Consider the following 20,700-nt stretch of genomic DNA (forward strand, 5'->3'; position numbering starts at 1 on the left):
ACCCTCGGGTGCGACGTTTCGCGGCTTCCTGTCGACAGGCTTAGACGAGGGTCCTGGAGGTGGAGAGCTGGCTGATCTGCCTCATGTTGCCTCACTGACACCAGCAGTGGTCCAGGATCCAAGAACCGATGTCGGGTGCTCTACAATGCTGCAGCCAACTCATTCCTGCGGTTTCCGCCATGGGGTGCCGGATGATTATGCAGAGTTCTTGCGTTGGAAAGCGGCACAGGTAGAAATGCAACCAGTGCAAGGGCTGCGGAATTTTGTGCAGGCTGGACAACTTGCTCAGCCGCTGCTGCAGTCAGAGCATGCGGACCATCAGGGGCCGTCTGTGAACTTGCCTATACAAACACCATTGGTGCAAGTTCAAACCTACATTCCAGAGAATTCACAATTACCTGTGGTCCAGACGAGGATGCCAGAAAAACCTGCTGGGAAAAGAAAGAGGAAAGCAACACCTCCTCCTTCTGAACCATCATCTTCACCCTCTGATGACAGTGAGGACGATGAGTCGGGACCAGCCTCTGACAGAGATGATATCAGTCGTAGGTCTGACCCCCCTTCGGATGTGCCACCAAAACTATCCACCTCGCCAACTGAGGAATTGAAAGCTTACCACATCCTCATAAGGGACATCGCTGAAGCCCTGGGCATGGACGTAAGCTCTCCGGATGCGGACGTTGCTGACCCGGTCTATAATATGATGAAGCGGTCTAAGACTTCGCATCCTGTTGCCCTCACCATGATTCCTGGGATAGACAAGGCTGCGAAGGTGGCATGGGACTCAGTGGGGGTCGGGGCTCCGACTTCCAAGCGCATTGAAAATTTGTATAGGGTGACTGAAGGAGAGAACTCTTACCTGTTACGTCATCCTATACCGAACTCCTTGGTTGTCAGTTGCGCTTCATCCACCAAGAGTGGACACCGTCATTCCACACCTGCTGACAAAGAGGGGAGGAAAATGGACGTTATGGGTCGAAAGATCTATAGCACCTCCAGTTTAGCAATTCGTATTGCTAATTATGCGGCGTGTATGGCACGCTATAACCATTTACTTTGGGATGCGCTCTTACAGGATTCATCCTCTTTGTCTCCGGAGGACTTCCAATGGAGATTTAATGATGTGTACGAAAGAACAACGGCAATAACGCGCCAACAACTGAGCGCATTTAAACACTTGTCGGAGACGGAATCGAGAGCAATGGTGACGGCAGTGAGCTTGCGCAGGCATGCGTGGCTTCGCTCAGCAACCCTGCAGGCAGACATGAAGGAGAAAGTCGAGTCCTTGCCATTTGACGGCAAAGGTTTATTCCATGAGGACACGGACACGTCAATGGAGACGTTAAAAAAATCTAAATTCACTGCCCGCACCTTTATGGTGCCTTCGAGCGGTTCCAGCTCAACCGCAAGGAGCCGCACTTATTATCAGAGAAAGAGTGATCGGTATCGGGACCGCAAAGAATACCGAAGACAATTCAGACCTTACCAACGCGGTAAGGGCTTTAACCAAAAACAAAAAGGAAAAACAGCTCGTCAAGGCGACAAGGACGCTTCCAGCAAGAGCTTTTGACGGGACTGTTCGTCCACTGCATCAGTTTTGCAGCAGCCAATTAAGTCCAACGCTACAATCCAGGACCCACTACATCGGCCCTGTAGTTGCCAGGATCAACATCAAACTGGCAAGCCGTGCGCCAGCATGGCACAACATAACATCCGACCGGTGGGTACTGAGAATAGTGCAGACTGGATATGCGTTGGAGTTCGAGACAAGGCCTCCCTTCTCTGGACTGGTCTATACGCCGGCCACGGAGGTGTTGCGGGAGGAGGTCAAGGTGCTGCTGGAGAAACAGGCGATCACGCGGGTGCAATGGGCGAACAGACTGACCGGCTACTATTCCCGGTATTTTCAGATACCAAAGAGAGACGGTGGAATAAGAGCCATAATGGACCTGAGGGGGCTCAACCTCTTCATTCTGACCAGGAAATTCAGGATGGTGACGCTGCAGGGAATTCTGCCTCTGCTGGTGAACGAACAGTGGGCAGTTACTCTGGATCTCAAGGACGCTTATTTTCATATCGGGATACAGGAGAGTCACCGCAAGTTCCTCCGGTTTACAGTAGGGGCACAGATCTATCAATATGTGGTGCTTCCATTTGGACTTTCTACTGCGCCCAGAGTGTTCACAAAGGTGATGGCGGTGGTTGTAGCCCACCTGCGAACTCAGGGCTTGAGGCTGTATCCGTATTTAGACGATTGGCTCGTGGTGAGCCACGACAGGAGTTTACTGACCCGCCAAGTGCAGATGCTGCTAGCCTTGTTGGAGTGCCTCGGCATCAATGTGAATTGGAAGAAGTCGAGACTCGAACCCATGACTCGAGTGAACTTCATCGGAGCAGTGCTGGACTTGAAATTGGCCAGAGCGTTCTTACCTGCGGAAAGAATTACCCAAATGCACGAACTCATACGTCACTTTCAGAGGACTCCACGGCAGCCAGCGGTTCGAATCCAGCGGATGTTGGGTTTGATGGCATCATGCACCGCAACGGTGTCACACACGCGCCTCCGCATGCGCACATTGCAGCATTGGTTTCTCCACAACTTCCGACCCAATGTGGATGGCCAGAATATGCACTTGACACTACCACAACATGTCCTCGCCAGCCTGGGGTGGTGGCTAGACATGGACAATTTGGGCAAAGGAGTCGAGTTTGTGTCCAAGGAGCCCACCTCCCGGATAACGACAGATGCCTCGATGGCGGGCTGGGGTGCGCATTGCGCCAGCGTATGCGTGCAGGGGACATGGACCCAGTTGCAGAGACTTCAGCATATAAATTACTTGGAGCTATTGGCTGTGTTTCAGGGCCTAAGGGCATTCGAACCTATGATAAGGGGACGGTCAGTACAGCTGGAGTTGGACAACACGACGGCGATTGCCTACCTCAACCATCAAGGGGGGACAGTGTCACTGTCTCTTTGCCTACTTGCGAGAAAAATATGGGACTGGTGCATTCAACATTCAATTCACCCAGTGGCAATACATATAAAGGGTGTAGACAACTGCTTGGCCGACAGGCTCAGCAGGGACATCAGTTTCAACCAAAGACACGAGTGGGAAATCAACCCGATGTATCTCGACAGGGTGTTCGAGATCTGGGGGGTCCCATCGATAGACTTATTTGCCACGGTTGCCAACAAAAAGTGTGCCAATTATTGTTCGCGTGCGGGCATAGGCCAGGGATCCCTGGGGGATGCTTTTCAACGGGCCTGGAAGACGGGGCTGTTATATCTTTTTCCCCCGCTGCCGTTAATGGGCCGTGTGGTTGCGCAGATATTGCGGGACCAAACGAAATGCATACTTCTGGCCCCATGGTGGCCACGCCAGCCGTGGTTTGCCACACTTCTGGGAATGTCTCATTCAGTGTTCCACAAGTTCCCCAGGGCTCCAAACCTGTTGCAAAGAGAACACGGAAAGGTGTTACACCCCGAGGTGCACTCTCTCAAGCTGACCGCTTGGAGAATCAACTATTAAACAACATCTTACTAAACAGTAGGCGTGCGTCGACAAGACGCAGTTATGCCTGCAAGTGGAACCGCTTCAAGAGTTATATGAAGGGGAAGAGTGTCACGCCATTGCGTGCGACCCCTCGGGATGTGCTACGTTACCTGACATCGCTCAAACTGAGTGGATTGGCGAATGTCTCCATTAAGCTGCATTTGGCTGCAATCTCGTCAAAGCACAGGGGATGGGATGGGTCCACGGTTTTCTCCCACCCGGAATGTAAGCGTTTCCTGAAAGGTGTAAATAACCTTTACCCTCCTGTGCGCAGCCCAATGGAGCAGTGGAGTCTGTCTTTAGTACTCTCCGCCCTAACGGAGGCACCCTTTGAGCCACTGGCGACTATTCCGCTAAAGTTTCTGACTTTGAAGGTGGCATTCTTGGTAGCCATTACATCGGCTAAGAGAGTGAGCGAGATGACGGCCCTGCGGATGGATAGACCCTACACTCAATTCTATCCACACAAGGTTGTGATGCGTCTCGATCCGAGATTCCTGCCAAAGGTGGTAACAGATTTCCACTTAAATCAAGACATAGTGCTGCCAACTTTTTTCAGTAGTCCAGAGACAGACTTAGAGAAGGCCCTCCACACGTTGGACGTGCGTAGATCACTCCTATACTATTTGGAGAGAACTCATGGCTTTAGGAAGAGTAAAAAGCTTTTTCTCTCCTTCCGGGGGCGTAGCAAGGGCCGTCCAATCTCTCGCCAGAGACTTGCTCACTGGCTAGTGGAACTGATTTTCCTCGCCTATAAAAGCCAGAAGATAACACCGCCAAAGACGGTTCGGGCTCACTCTACTAGGGCCTACGCAACGTCTGCGGCACATCTGTCAGGCATTAAAATGGCAGATGTCTGCCTGGCGGCGACATGGTCATCGCATCTACCATTCGTGAAGCATTATGCTTTGGATCTGCGGATGGCTAGGGAGGCGAATTTTGGAAGATCAGTGTTGAAACGTGTGTTGGCATAGCTGGGGGTCATCTGCACCCGCCTCCTTATGGGGTAGCTTGCTAAACACCCAGTTCTTATGGATACAATGGATCACAATCCAGATAAACAGGTTGCTTACCTGTAACTTATGATCTGGATGTGATCCGTTGTATTCATAAGTCCCTCCCAGCCGGCCCCGCTGCAGAATGCCTGGACTAGTGGATGCTGGTGTGCGGATCGTCATTTATATGGCGGTCTGCGAGAAATCTGAAGGAGAGGCGCCCCAACCGTCGATTCTAACGGAAGCTGCAAGGCACGTGCAGACGGGCGGGGCGCAAAGAGGAGCTAGCTAGTCAGCCCGGGAGGTCCCTGCGCAGGCGCAGAAACCCAGTTCTTATGAATACAACGGATCACATCCAGATCATAAGTTACAGGTAAGCAACCTGTTTAACCATTTACTGAGGTAATAAAGCAGGAATGGCTCCTCGCCGCAACTAATAGAAAACCTACGGCAGTAGCAAGCCACTATTATTCATTTCTAAAAGAACCTTCGGATTTATTAAAAGCATCTTCCACAAATGCTCCAGGGGTCCAATTAGTATCAGGTTCACTGTTTCCCAGGGATGGCGAGGCCACCTTAAAGGATTGCTCAGATAAAAGAGCGGAATTTGCATTTAGGAGGGTACATGACAACTCCTCCTTGGCAACCCGTTCGTCAGTAGCAGCTTCAATGGTGGCCAGGGCATCATGACTGCGGGTGGATTACTTACTTAATGACCCCCTCCCCAGTCCAGTTAAGATGAGGCAGCAATTGGTTAAGATTCAAAAGACATAGGCTTTTGTGGCAGATGCAACTCTGGACTCTATTAGACTTTCGTCTAGAGCATCTGCAGCATCAGTAGTGGGTAGGAGACACCTTTGGCTAAAATGCTGGGAGGTGGATTCCACATCTAAAAATAACTTGATGGCAGTTCCCTATGACAGCACAAAATTATTTGGCGATACTGTGCTTAAGGATATTTTAGTTGAATCTAAAGATAAAAGTAAGACAATGCCATCAGCCCCACACAAGCCGGATAGGCCGGGTTTTTAAAAGAGCTTTCAGCCCTTTCATAATTTCCGGCTCTCCTTCAGTGGCTGGGATATGGATGACAGATTTCAACGTGGTTCCTGGAACCATCAGTGTTTTACCTCCAGAGGTTTCGGGAATAACAGGCTGGCCTTTAATCAAACCAAACAAACCAAGCAGCAACAATGACTTGTGTCTCACCAAGCTGGGAGGCGTCTGTCAGAGTACTTCCACGCGTGGGAGTGCTCCACAATGGACAGGTGGGATCTCAACATGATTCAGAAGGGATACAAGATAGAATTAGATGTCCAACCCTCACACAGATATCTTCCAATGCCACGCTCTTGCTCTTTAACCAAGCACATAGAGTCTGCAAAGGCAATTCATCATCTTAGGAACATAGGAAACTGCCATATACTGAGTCAGACCATTGGTCTATCTAGTTCAGTATTGTCTTCACAGACTGGCAGCAGCTTCTCCAAGGTTGCAGGCAGGAATCTCTCTCAGCCCTATCTTGGAGAAGCCAGGGAGGGAACTTGAAACCTTCTGCTCTTCCCAGAGCGGCTCCATCCCCTGAGGGGAATATCTTGCAGTGCTCACACATCAAGTCTCCCATTCATATGCAACCAGGGCAGACCCTGTTTAGCTATTGGGACAAGTCATGCTTGCTACCACAAGACCAGCTCTCCTCTATATCTCTTGTGGGTATAGGAGCAGTGGAGCCTGTTCCTCTCTGTCAAGAGGGAAAGGGCATCTATTCTAGCTTCTTCACTGTCCCTAAAAAGGACGGTTCAAGAAGGGCGGTACTGGACTTAAAGTTTTTGAACAGGTGGTTCAAGCGTGAAAGATTCCGGATGAAGTTGCTCTGATCAGTGGTGAAAGCACTACACTGCCTAGATTTTCTTTCACTGATAGACCTGAAGGTGGCGTACTTACATGTACCCATACATCAAAGCTGCTGCCACCTCCTCCGATTCAAGTATGCAGGAAAGCATTATCAGTATGCCACCCTACCATTTGGCCTGTCATTGACCCCTTGGGTTTTTACTAAGATATTAACACTGCTTATGGCTCACCTGCACCTTCAGGAAAAGATGGCTCTCTCAGTTGTGTTAGACCTAAAATTCCTGAACAAATTTGTCAAACACAGAAAATTCAAAATTGAGACACTGAGATTGATTGCAGAATCACTTCATCACCTAGATTATCTGGCCTCCATAGATCTCATAGAGGCATACTTACACACACCAATTCACCCAGACAATTGGCCATTCCTCCACTTCAAGTATGCAGGCAGACACTACCAATGCAAGACTCTACCATTTGACCTGTCTTCAGTCCCCAGAATCTTCACAAAGATAATGATTTTGCTGGTAGCCCATCTCAAACTCGGAGGTGTCCAAATTTTTGCATTTATAGATGATTTGTTGATCAGATCACTGGACCTGACTTCAGTCAACTGAAATATAACCCTGACCCTCCGGATATAGAATGGCCATGGTTTTTTGGTCAATCACTTCTCCAACGCTGTCTGTCAAAGATTACACCACCTGGGGGTCGTAATAGACACCACCAAAGACAGACTAATACTACTCCAGGAATGTATTCAAAAGATCCTGGCAACAATATGTTTTATTCCTGCCAACAACCGGGTGCCATTAGTAACTCTAGCTTGCCTACTAGGACTCATTGTGCTAACCCTAGACTTTGAGGATTTGGCCAGGTTCCACTTATGCCCCTTCCAATGGTTCCTGCTTCCCTATCAGAAAACCATAGCAGTAAAGTCTGAAGTACAAGTTCCCCCCAAGCTACGTCAGTCCTTGAATTAATTGGTGGACAGTACCGAACTGCCTCCCACAAGAGAAGCAGTGGTTAGACCCACCCAGAGTCGCCAGGACAACCAATGCCAGTCTCAGCGGGTGGGGAGCACATTGTCTTCATTGCTTGGCTCAGGGGAAATGGTCTCCACAGGAAAGAGCACAGCATCAACTGACTAGAACTGAAAGCCATCTGTCTAGCTCTGATAGCTTTTCAACATCTGCTGAGGCACAAGCATGTCCTGGTGTGTTCAGACAATGTCACAGCAAAAGCACACGTCAACCACCAAGGAGGGACCGGATCACTCTTGTTACATCAAGAAGCGACCTCCTCCTTCAGTGGGCAGAGACACTTCTAGCATATCTGTGGACACATCATGTGAGCAGAGATCTCAACACCAAAGCAGACTGGCTCAGCTGAACCCAGCAGAATAGAGCCTCAACCACCAAGTCTTCAGGCTTCTCACAGTAAAGTTTGGAACCCTGCAGGTAGATCTATTTGCAGCACCAAACAACGCCAAGCTTACAAGGTTCTTCGCCCTGCTTTCCGTGCAAGGGAACAGAAGCAATAGATGCATTGTTGACCCCCTGGCCACAGGAGTTGCTGTATGCCATACCTCTTGATCAGTACCTCTGATCAGCTGGTTACTCAGCAGAGTTTGTTTGTACAAAGTGGAGGTCATTCTAATAGCTTCATAGTGGCTGAGGAGACCCTGGTTTCTGGAAATTCTCCGTCTCACCATATCGGACCCTTGGTTCCTTCCGGTGTCAGCAGACCTTCTACAACAAGGTCCCATTTCCCACTGCAATCCGTCTTGGCTAAGATTAGCTGCATGGAGACTGAGAGGGACCTCTTGAAACAATATGGTTATTCTGAAAAAGTTTTGTGGACTGGATGTAATCTTGGCTTCCAGAAAAGCATCCACCATTCACATCTATCAATTTATGTGGTGGGCATTCTTGATTGGTGCAGAAGGAATCAGATATGCAAAGAAACCTGCGGTCTCAAGGATGGCTTAGACATGAGTCTGAAAGCAAACACATTGAAAAGACAAGCAGCAGCTCTATCAGCCCCAAACACCTGACAGGGACATCTTATCCAGTCCCATCTTAAACTTTTTCTTAGGGGAACTACCTTACTTTTACCACCTACAGTGCACCGTTTTCCCTTGTGCAACCTCCACATAGTACTCCAGGCCTTACAAGCCCACCCCCTTTCAACAAGCCCATCTGATCCATACTACTTGGTTTACTGTCTTATAAACTGACCTTCCTGGTGGCAATTACTTCAGCCAGATGGGTGTCTAAGCTTCAGGCCCTTTCAGAGAACAAGCATCTCTGCATTTTCTTCCCGGACTCTGTACACCTGATTTCAGACCTGTCTTTTGTGCCTAAGGTCCCTTTGGCTTTCCACAGATACCAGGATGTTGTCTTACCATTATTCTGTCCTGATCAAGGCCTGCATCTCACTGGCTTACGATACTTTAAAGCTGCCAACTCCTTTGCACATTTCAGTGCATTCTATTATGGCAGTGGCAGCAATGGCGGCGTTCTCAACTAACGCCCTTAGCTTGGAGATTTGTAAGGTGGCAATGTGGTCATCTCCATCAGCTTTTATAAGGCATTATAAGATGGACATACATTGCTCATCAGGAGCCACATTTAGAAGAAGGGTTTTACAGGAGGTACTTCCTCTATAGTAGACGGGGGTGCTCCCACCCAGGGTCTTTTCAGCTATGGCATGTCCCATGAGATGTCCTCATCCAACAGCAGGGAAAAGAGCATTGGTCACTTCCCATAGAGGTAGCTTCTTGCTGCTGGATTTGAGGACATCTCAGCCCACTTATTTGCTCAGCTGGGGCCACATTCAGAAGAAGGGTTTTACAAAAGGTACTCCCTCTGCTGTAGACGGGGGTGCTCCCACCCAGGGTCTTTTCAGCTTTGGCATGTCCCATGAGATGTCCTCATCCAACAGCAGGAAAAAGAGCATTGGTCACTTCCCGTGAAGTGGTCACTTCCCGTCACTTCCCCTTCTTGCTGCTGGATTTGAGGACATCTCGGCCCACTCGTTTGGGCGGCCTGGGTCTACTGCAGGGACTAACCTCTTCAAAACAAACAAAAGGAGAGGAGGAGTTGAACAGTTGGGGTATTTTATTTGCAACGTGTTTTTGTTGTTGTTGTTGTTCCTGTTACTTTCTCATAACTTGGCTATTCAGAACTAGGTGGGTATTTAACCCTGGGTATTTAAAGCCTTTTTAGCTATTTTGCATAGTCCTGCCTCTGGAGTAGGGATGTGCACAAACCGCGCAGGGCTCCTTGGGACACATGCTACCACAGCAGGAAGCTTCACAGGGTGGTGGAGAGCAAATAAGGACCTGCTCTCCTCTTTCATAAAGCTCCTGGGCCCCACTCTTGAAATGCGCTTGAACCACAGTTTGTGCACATCCCTACTCAGGAGCAGTGGGGAAGGATAACCAATGAGATGTCCTCAAATCCAGCAGCAAGAAGAAGCCTTCACAATATATGACCAATGCTCCTTTTTCTCCCCCAGCCATTTTCTCAGTTTCGTGTTTTTATCACTTGGAAAGTGTGTGTGTGTGTGTGTGTGTGTGTGTGTGTGTGTGTGTGTGTGTGTGTGTACCCATGTGTGAGAGGAAAGGAGGGAGGGAGAATATGAACATATTTCCAGGGCACAAAGAAACTATATTTACTAGATTATTACATGAAAAACATGGTCTGGAATGACTCTTTTTTTAATAGATCTTATATACCAGATGAGAACGGTTACTACTACAAATGCCAGCACCACCTCAGCAGAAGAGTTCCGGCAGAAGATGGCTGAGGTTGATGCAATGCTGAGGTATATGAAGGCCATGGATTTTGGTTTCCAAAGAACAACAGCTGTTGAGGAGAATGATGAAGCTCAGAAATGTGAGTATAGTACAGACAGAAAATGGAATGGTCGTGGTGGTTGGAATCGCCAAGGGGCAACCTGTGCCTTGGATCCCAAGGAATTTTTCCTGTAGGTGACCTGGTCAAGGACCTTGCCTCAAACTGGCAAATGTTACTACTTGATTGGGCCTATGTCTTTCCACTTTCCCTGTTGTGGCCAGTGTTAACACTTAAACATTCTGAACCTGCGGACACAGATGTGTCTGCTTGTGTCTGTCATAACTGCTTTGAATTCTCATTTGTCAGTGCTGGATCGTGTGAAAGCTGAGCTTTCCAACAAGTTGGAATCCAACCAAGAACTAGTGAACCAGATCAACGACCAATTGGATCCGTACAGCTCATTGCTCATGGACCTGCGAGATGCTCTGAACGAAGCTGTGAATAAAACCCGTCAGACAGAGGATCTCAGCAGCCTAAATCGTAATCATCTGGAGGAAAGCCAGGTAGGAGGAAGAGGTTTGCTGTACTGAATAAGCTGCTGAGCCTGAGGAACTTTGATGTTGTTATACAGCAGTTAAATTGTCTAGTATTTGGATTCTAGGTAAATGTATGTCTGGTATACAGACTAGGGATGTGTGTGGAATAGTACTTACATTCAATTCCAAGCTCAGAATGGAACGCAAAAACCCAGAATGTTTCATCAGAAGGACCCTGGTTCTGAGTCGGAACTTTCTGAGTTCCATTTTGGACTCCAAAATGACTCTCTTCTGGCCTCTGCGCACGTACGGCAGCCATTTGCATGGTGGTCCTGAAAACGCAAATGGCTTCCGCACTTGTGCAAAGACCAGAAGAGTGCCATTTTGGAGTCCAAAATGGCACTTGGAACGCTCGGAATGTTCCGACTCGGAACGGGGTCATTCCGTTCCGAGCTTGGAACAGGCCCTTCATTTGAAGGGCGTTCTGTTCCAAGCTCAGAACACTCAGAATGCCCCATTTTGAGAGGGAACGTTCCGCTGATGGAACGTTCTGCATGTCCCTAATGCAGACTGTCCAAGATGTGCTTAAACTGTATCTAGCTTGTTTCTGGTGTCTTTCTAGCAGCCCTCAGGCCAAATTTGGTCCATCAGCTAGAAGGCTCCAGTGAATGTCACAACTTCCACAAACCCAGTTGAGCTAAGCACATTGGTTGCAGCTTAGGAAATGGGGCTGTAGACATCAGGACAGCCTGAGGTCTATTTGATAAAAGGCAGAAGTGGGGCTGCTAAGCAACCACCATTTGTTTTTCTGTCATGTTTGGTTTATCATAATGTTTTCTTTCATCTCCCCCTCAGCTCCACTTTCAAACTATGCCTACAGAATATATTGTGGGAATTTTCCTTCAAAGGCCAGCAGTAGAGGGTGTTACACTCTACAGTATTCTAGCATTGGTGCTAGAAAGGAAAACATGGCATAAAGTGGCCTTTACACTTTGGGGAAACCCAGTTCAGTGGGTACATTGCCACTTCTCTATTTGCCCTGGAGCAATTGCTAGTTGCCAGCAGTAAGCAGTCAAGTTGCTAGATGCCCTTTTGTGATCAAGTGGGTTTTAAAACCTAAATAACGAAATAAGGCTACAGTGTTTTCATGCAGCATGCTATATTTCGAAATAACTTTCTGGACCGGGTCTCACGATCAGTGAGACCCGGTTCCTAGCTGTGAGCGGGAAGAGTGGACTAAGCCCACTCTCCCCACTCACGAGCGGGCAGGGAGCCCTGGGCAGCCAGATCGGCCGCCCACACGATGGCCGGCTCCAAGACGGAGCCGACGGGGGCTGGGGAGCTCAGGGGCCGCGTGGCCCCTGGAAGCGCGCAGGGCATACTGGGGAGACCCCCAAGCCGGGAGGCTGCTTTTAAGCCTCCCGGCCGGGGGTCTGTTCATGAGTAGCCGCGGTGCGGAGCCGCACTGCAGCTACTCACGAGCAGATAGCTTGGGTTTGTGGAGCACTCGCTCCGCAAACCCGGGCTTGGCGGGTTACAGGAGCGGGTTAGCTGCTCCAGAACCACCGGGCTCGGGTGCGAGCGCAGTGGTTCTTACGATCACAAAAACCGGGCTAGGATTTTCCTAGCCTGATTTTTGTGATCATAAGAATAGCCCCTCTGTCTTGCATAATTTCATGGATACACTTGACAGTGTGAGGCAATGACTTGGAAAGACACAGAAACCTAGCACTGTGCACATTGCTAGAGTTAAATGAATATTTAATTATCATAGTAGTAGAAGTACTGACAAATCCCAGTCATGTTCATGTATTGTTTAAAAAGGGGGGTGTAAAATAATACAGAATCTGTGGCACCTTGCGTACTAAGAAATCTATTGTGACATATATTTTTGTGGGCAAGATGCATCTACTAATAACAGAAATAAAAGTGTTTGCAAACAGTATTCAGAATCCATATATTCATTTGTATTTGAAAAGTCTCTCTCTTGATGTTCATTTATTCATGCTTTTGGATTAACACTACTAGTACATTTGGTCACCCTAACAAGCCAAGCAATCCAGTCATTGAGAAGAAACTTGTCGCAACATGTCAAGAGAAAACTTTCCCCTGAAAGCAAACTGGAATACACAATTTAAGTGTGTAGAAACTTGTGTGTAGAAATGTGTGAAGAAACTGCAGCCTATGTGCAAATGGACATCTGAATTAACTGATGTTATCTCTTAAATTATTCTGACTGCCACTTTCAGCTTCACACTAAATGGCACGGATGCCATTTCAGAGGAGAGAAAAAGTCTACTGGGCATGGCATGTGCCACCATACAGTATTCATGAATATTTTCTATGAATTCTGTTAGTGGTCATCACATAGAATGTGTCGGTTTGGTGAGTCTCCAGTTCATGGTGTTTCCAGTGTTATCTACTGGGACCAAGGTTCCCCTCATCAAGCAATTGTCCATCAAGATTATTCAGTCTGTAGATCTGTTATTAAAGAGGTTTGGGAGCTGGAGTAGTCTGCAACCAGAAACTAGTGGGATGAGAATTAATAAGAAAAATGTGTTTTACAGAGGCACTCTATAGCATATGGTGATAACTTTAGAGAAGTACAAGATACTGGATATTTTTATGTCAGTCTGCAGTATTTAATGTTGTCACTGTCCTGTACCTAACAGCGAAAGATCAAGGAGCTAAAGGAACAATATGCTATGGCCCAGGACACTTTGCTTATGGCTGAGGACTCCCTGGCTCAGGTTTCTGATTTTCTGCAGATAATACAAAATATCAAGGAGGTAAGTGGTTCAAATCTCAGGATTGCCATCAAGTCTGGATATAAGGGCAGGATGATGTGTATGACTTCAGGAGCTGCTGCTTGTGGGGTAGGGAAGAGGCAGTGGACACAAAATGGAAGGGCCTTTCTCCATAGTTGCCTTGTGATGAGTAGGCAAAGAGGAGGATGCTGGGTTGAAACCGAAGTAAGGACAGGCAACTGCTGACCCAAACAGAGGTGCACGTAGGTAATTTTGGAGCCTGGACCTAAAGGCCTTTGCAGCCCCTCCCCCCCCCCCGCAAATTAAGCATCATCATGTTCAGCCGGGGGTCCACACCACCTGGGGCAGACTAAAGAGGATTTGGGGAGCCCCAGGGGCTGTGAAGGCCCTAGAATTTAGCCCCGAAGTCCAGGGGTAAGAGTGCCTTCGACGTAGAACGAGTTCGCACATCCCCTGGTGGCGCAGTGGTAAAAACTGCCACCCTGTAACCAGAAGGTTACAAGTTCGATCCTGACCAGGGGCTCAAGGTTGACTCAGCCTTCCATCCTTCCGAGGTCGGTAAAATGAGTACCCAGAATGTTGGGGGCAATATGCTAAATCATTGTAAACTGCTTAGAGAGCTCCGGCTATAAAGCGGTATATAAATGTAAGTGCTATTGCTATTGCTACAACATGGACCTGTGATGCACCCTGGCTCGCACAGAATGAAATTTCCCTTAACCCCAAACAACTGGTCTCATATGTGCTTTTTAAAAGGAGAGTACAGAGATAATTGGGACAGTTTCAACCTGCCTTTCATTTGAATGGTTGCATCTCCCTGGTACCGTGAGCAGTTGATGTTGGAGAGCAGTTTGAAATAGCTACATAGAATGAACTGATGCTATAACCCCATTTACCCCATTTTATCTTTTTAAGCAGCTCCAGGAAAAATTGTTAAAAGTTTTTTCAGGGGAGCGGGGGAGAATTAGAATTATTTTCTGAGAACAATAGTGTGAGCAGCAAAAGGCCCACCTCCTCTGAATCAGCATTGCAATATGCCTCAAATGTTTGGATGCTTTTCATGTCACCAACTCTACTGAAATCCATCTCCCACCAAAGAGTGAGGAATGGAGAAGCAGGTTTTCAAGGGCAAATGTATTTCAAGGGCAAATGTAACAGATTTCTTCGTCGTGTTGCAGGAGTCTGAGAAGCTAGCAGCCCAGCTGGATGGAGCCAGATACCCTCTGTCAGAGAAGGCAAAGGAGTATTCTCTCACTAGGAATACGATTAGCAGAGTTGAGGAGGCTGAAGAGCGTGCAAGGTTTCTAGATGAACTGGCACGAAACCTGTCTAGGTAATGTTTCCGGTTTTGTTGCTTTAGCCTGAGTTCTCTCACTTGGCTGGGCTTCTGTCCTAGATTTTCATTGGTAATATGTGGCTTAATGTTACTTCCTTATATGCTTCCTGGAATTGTTTGCATGCTATGACCGTGGGTGAAAGTACCATTACAAAGAGAATAAACAACCCACATCCATACACATAACCAAAAAAACAAAAACAAAAAAACAACAACCCAGCAGCAGAGAGAGCTGCAATGGGAGAGGAGTCAGAGCTCAGTGGTTGAGCACGTGTTGTGCATACAGAGGGTCCTTGCAGGCCCGTTCAGTCTGTGGTGCCTCTAAATAGAGATGGGAAAGACATACTTGAAATCCTGGAGAGATGCTGCCAGTCAGTGTAGAGAAATATTTTATCTGTCTGTCTGTCTATCTGTCTGTCTGTCTGTCTATCTATTTCTCTTAGGTGTACCCATCGCTAATCCCATGTGTGGCAACTCTTTTGAGAGTTCGCGAGCAGCTGCTAGATAGTGACAGGGACGGATGGGAGGGGAAAAACTGGCAGCGGCAGCTGTGCTAGGGGCCTAGCAGGGGTGGGGTAGACAGCGGCTGGCCAACCAGCAGGCAGGTGGGCAGAGAAAATGGTGGCGGTGGGTGGAAGAAGGTGGCGGAGGCCAGGTGAGAAGAAAACAGCGGTGATGGGGGGGTGCGACGCGGGGCGGGGGAAATGGTGGGGGGGGGAGTGGTGGCAAACTAGAGGTGCAGATGCTCTGCACCCGGCCCAGCTAGTCTATCATATTTCTATACCACCTGATATACAGGTAGACATCTCTAGGCAGTGAATATTGCCAGTCAGAGTAGATAGTACTGAGCTAGATGGACCAATGGTCTCATCCACTGTAAGGCAGCTTCCTGTGTTCATATGAGACTTTCGTCATTCTGCAGCAACTAGCAAGTTCTGCCTTCCAATTATGCATTATATGATCCCCAGTGACATCTCAACAATGCAGACTTCAAAATCCCTGGATAAATATCCTTTCTGTAGCCCAGTACATTTGTGCAGCAACAGAGTGAATATATATAGAAGCCAGTGTGGAAAAAGACACAGGGATAAGATCTCTTCAGTTGGTTTTAGGATTTTTTTTGACAACCTAACGTAGGTTGGTTCTTCACAAGCCTGACAGTAAACATTTCTGAACCAATCACAAACTAGAAGGGTTACTTTCATGCTATTGGCTATAAAGGAAGAATGAGAACTTCTAGGGCCTCAATAACTCTTCCCAGCCCCTGATGTTTTAGATCCCCAAAGGCACAATATGTGGCCAGCAGTGCTTAGAAAGCTCCTTAGGAAGCTCCAGTCGCCTACTTTTGAAGACAGCTTCTTGGTGTGAGTAAATTGGCAGGGTCTTCGTAGGAACATAGGAAACTGCCATATACTGAGTCAGACCATTGGTCTATCTAGCTCAGTATTGTCTTCACAGACTGGCAGCGGCTTCTCCAAGGTTGCAGGCAGGAATCTCTCTCAGCCCTATCTTGGAGATGCTGCCAGGGTGGGAACTTGGAACCTTTTGCTCTTCCCAGAGTGGCTCCATCCCCTGAGGGGAGTATCTTACAGTGCTCACACATCAAGTCTCCCATTCATATGCAACCAGGGCAGACCCTGCTTAGCTATGGGGACAAGTCATGCTTGCTACCACAAGACCAGCTCTCCTCCTTCAGCAGTGTCCCCTCTAACAGGGATTCCCAGATGTTGTTGACTACAACTCCCAGAATCCCCAGCTGTAATGCTTTTTGCTTGGGGATTCTGGGAGTTGTAGTCAACAACATCTGGGAATCCCTGTTAGCAGGAACACTGGTCTTCAGTAAGCTGCTTCCTGGTTAAGACTCCTGAAAGGATGCCAAAGCACAGGGCCTTTAAACAGCTTTGACTTGGCATCTGGAGTCTACTGGGACTCTTGATAGACATCCCTCTGTTTGTTTATATATTCATTTATTTATTTTATACTCCAAAACAGCATCATCCATGGCACAAACCAAGACGGATTTATCCAGCGAGCAATCAATGCCTCCAACGCCTATGCCAGCATCATTGAGGCAGTAAAGAATGCACAGAAAGCAGCTAATGCAGCTGCTAGTGAAGCAGTGACGGTACGGGACTCGTTTTCCCTAACAGGCATTTGAAATCCTGACTACAGTCCATGCACCTGACAAGAACCTGTTCAAGCAATGCCCTGCAACCTTGCTTATCTGTCCTGCAATTGCCCTCTTAATCTAGGTTCTGTAGCATTGCCGAGTGCAGCAGCAGGGAGAACTGGCTTCCTGCTGTGATGTACCCCGTTGCTCCAGATATCTTCCAGGCAGGCAGCTCTTTTTGCAGGGCTTGTTGGAAGACAACCAGCCTGACAAAGGGGAAAGAAATGCAGAAATTTGATAGTTTCCTGCCATGGGAATGGTGTGTGTGGGGGGGTGGGGGGTGGGGGAGGGGTTGGCAGCCAGGTTGCTGCTGCCTTCCATTTGATATCCTCCTTATTCTGAGTCCTGCAAATCCTCATTGCCCAAGCTGGAAGGTGAGATTATGCAAGCAAATTGCACTTGTAATGACTTCATCCAACAGATCCGTGGCATCTCTCTATATATTTCTCCTGGGTGTGCCAGGGAAAATGCGTCCCAGCAACCCAGCTGATTGGCTGGGCTGCGGAGGCGCCTGATTGGCTGGCACACCCAGGAGGAGGAGAATTGGCCGCTGCGAGCCATGGCCGCTGGTGGGCCCGGCATAGCGATGGGTGGTGGCTGCGGGCTCAGTCCGGCCGTGGCAAAGTGGTGGTGGGCCCAGCTGAGGGCCGAGGTGGTGAGGCGGGCGGGCGGCAGGCGGGCGGCGGCTGGCCCCAATACCGGGGCAGAAGGTGGGGGTGGGGGGAGAGGTGGCTGGCCTGCCGCTGGCTGCAAGGACTGGCAAGCGGCGGCAGCGGGCACGGCAGGCCGCATAGGCGGCACTTGGTGTGGCGGGCCCACCGGTGGGACAGGCCATGGAGGCGGCTCTCGACCAGGCGCGCCAGCCAGGCCAGTAGGAGCCCATGGAAGACTGGGGTGAGAGGGAACCAGGCGGCGGGACTTTCCAGTTCGCCGCCTGGGAGGAGGAGTGGTGGCGGCGGCCGGATAAGTAGAACTTTTAAAAATGCAGGGGGAGGGGGTGGGCAAAGGGGAGGGGGAGGGCAAGAGGGAGGGGGCAGGGGGGAGGGCAAGAAGGGAGGGGGAGGGGAGGGCAAGAGGGAGTGGGGGAGGGGGAGGGCAGGAGAGAGGAGCAGGGGGAGGGGAGGGAGGGCAGGAGAGACTGGGGCGGGAGGGTGAGAGGGAGGGGTGGGAGGGGGAGGGAGGGCAAGAGAGAGTGGGGTGGGAGGGAGGGGAAGAGAGGCAAGAGTGTGGGGCAGAAGGGAGGGAGGGAGAGTGGGGCAGGAGAGAGAAGGGAACAGCCAGCCCCAAAGAGCACACAGATGCTCTGTGTGGGTTGGCTACTTTGGTTTATAATACACTAGACCTGTTCAAGCAATGCATTAGCATTAGTTCAAGCTATTTGTTCAAGCTTTCGGCATTAGCAGAACTGGCAAGGGGTTTTTGGAAGAGTCCCAGTCATTCAAGGATAGGACTCTGTCCTCATTGCAAAGCAGTAGAGGATTGTGAATAATGGGATATTGGAGACAACGGCTGACATCCTGGCTCACACTGCATCTATGCTGCAGCAGGATGCTTGGGTGCAGTGGCATCAACCCTGCTCCAGAAGCCTGGGTGCTCATGTCGAAAGCAGGGGCACAGGACTTTTGCTGATTGCCGCTTCCTCCAAATGTGCTCCTTACAATCTGGTAATATGTCCCTCAGGGACATATTTCTAAGTTGCAAAGAGTACTTCCAGGGGAAGGAGAGATGGGCAGAAGGTCAGACAAAAAGACACGTGTGCAGCCACTTGTGTCAAATACAGGAATGCTGCCTCTGCACCTGGACATCCACTGTGTGGATGAAGCACTAGTTATGATGTCGGCTAGTAAACAGCGAAGTGTGGACTGGATCCACGATGAAAGACCAAAGGTGATTAGAGGTTAAATCCTTCATGTAAGTCCAAAGTTCAGGATGTTCTGTGTGGGTTACATGACAGGCAAGATGTGAATAGTTGTCGTCTTTGTTTACAGAATGCCATCTTGGGTGATCTTGGGGCCAAGGCAGAAGAGGCGAAGAAAAACAGTAGTGCCCTAGAAGAAGCTGTGAAGAGGCAACAGAGGAAACTCAGAGGAGGTAAGCGAAAAACTTATCTCCCCCACACAGACACTGACCAACGTAAACTTTGCAAGGGAAATTTCTTCCCGGACTTCTGTCAGCTTATTTTCCATCCTCTCCCTGCTCACTGGATCCCATCTCGCGTATACAATCCTTTTTCTTTCCCTATGCTGTCCTTTCCCCTATACTCTCCTTTTGCATTCACTTATACTATCCTTTTCTTTCACCTTCCACAAAGCCACAATTACTTGCTGTTGGTTTGGTACCCAGAGTGGAATTGGGAACATGTTGGCAATGGACGTATTTAGACTGCAAGATTATCTTCACTTTATAGGGACAGTCTTGTTCATAAGAACATAAGAACAGCCCTGCTGGATCAGGCTCAAGGCCCATCTAGTCCAGCATCCTGTTTTGCACAGTGGCCCACCAGATGCCGCTGGAAGCCACAGGCAGGAGTTGAGGGCGTGCCCTCTCTCCTGCCATTACTCCCCTGCAACTGGTACTCAGAGGCACCCTGCCCTTGAGGCTGGAGGTAGCCCACAGCCCTCTGACTAGTAGCCATTGATAGACCTCTCCTCCATGAAGTCATCCAAACCCCTCTTAAAGACATCCAGGTTGTTGGCCGTCATCACATCCTGTGGCAGAGAGTTCCACAAGTGGATCACGCGTTGTGTGAAAAAGTACTTCCGTTTGTTGGTCCTAGACCTCCTGGCAATCAATTTCATGGAGTGACCCCTGGTTCTAGTGTTGTGTGAGAGGGAAAAGAATCTCTCTCTCTCCACTTTCTCCACGCCATGCATGATTTTATAGACCTCTATCATGTCTCCCCGCAGTCGTCTTTTTTCTAAACTAAAAAGCCCCAGGTGTTGTAGTCTTGCCTCATAAGAAAGGTGCTCTAGGCCCCTGATCATCTTGGTTGCCCTCTTCTGTACCTTCTCCAGTTCAACAATGTCCTTTTTAAGATGTGGTGACCAGAATTGTACGCAGTACTCCAAGTGTGGTCGCACCATAGTTTTATATAAGGGCATTATAATGTTAGCCATTTTATTTTCAATCCCCTTCCTAATGATCCCTAGCATGGAATTTGCCTTTTTCACAGCTGCCGCACATTGAATCGACACTTTCAACGAGCCGTCAACCACAACCCCAAGATCCCTTTCCTGGTCTGTCACCGACAGCTCAGATCCCATCAGCATATACTTGAAGTTGGGGTTTTTCGTCCCAATGTGCATCACTTTACACTTGCTAACATTGAAGCGCATTTGCCATTTTGTCGCCCACTCCCCCAGTTTGGAGAGATCCTTTTGGAGCTGCTCACAATCCGTTTTGGATTTCACTACCCGGAAGAGTTTGGTATCATCTGCAAATTTGGCCACATCGCTGCTTACCCCTGCTTCTAGATCATTTATGAATAAATTAAAAAGCACCGGTCCCAGTACAGATCCCTGGGGGACCCCACTTCTTACTTCCCTCCATTGTGAAAACTCTCCATTTATACCTACCCTCTGTTTGCTGTCTTTCAACCAGTTAGCAGTCCACACATGTACTTGTCCCTTTATCACATGACAGCTAAGTTTCCTCAGGAGTCTTTGATGAGGAACTTTGTCAAAA

The 20,700-nt window shown here is 48.8% G+C and overlaps 1 protein-coding gene across 6 annotated transcripts in view; it reads left to right on the forward strand.

Annotated features, from left to right (window-relative positions):
* The window catches only part of LAMA5 (laminin subunit alpha 5), a 362,437-nt gene that overhangs the window by 294,721 nt on the left and 47,016 nt on the right, over positions 1-20,700 (forward strand). For all 6 annotated transcript variants that reach the window (XM_053245482.1, XM_053245481.1, XM_053245483.1 and 3 more), the window contains 6 exons: positions 10,135-10,305; positions 10,573-10,769; positions 13,415-13,531; positions 14,689-14,843; positions 16,839-16,971; positions 19,005-19,107. In XM_053245482.1, the coding sequence (XP_053101457.1) occupies positions 10,135-10,305; positions 10,573-10,769; positions 13,415-13,531; positions 14,689-14,843; positions 16,839-16,971; positions 19,005-19,107 (876 nt within the window). The remainder of the gene's footprint in view (positions 1-10,134; positions 10,306-10,572; positions 10,770-13,414; positions 13,532-14,688; positions 14,844-16,838; positions 16,972-19,004; positions 19,108-20,700) is intronic.

Source organism: Hemicordylus capensis, chromosome 4 (assembly GCF_027244095.1).
Source record: "Hemicordylus capensis ecotype Gifberg chromosome 4, rHemCap1.1.pri, whole genome shotgun sequence".
Taxonomy (NCBI): domain Eukaryota; kingdom Metazoa; phylum Chordata; class Lepidosauria; order Squamata; family Cordylidae; genus Hemicordylus; species Hemicordylus capensis.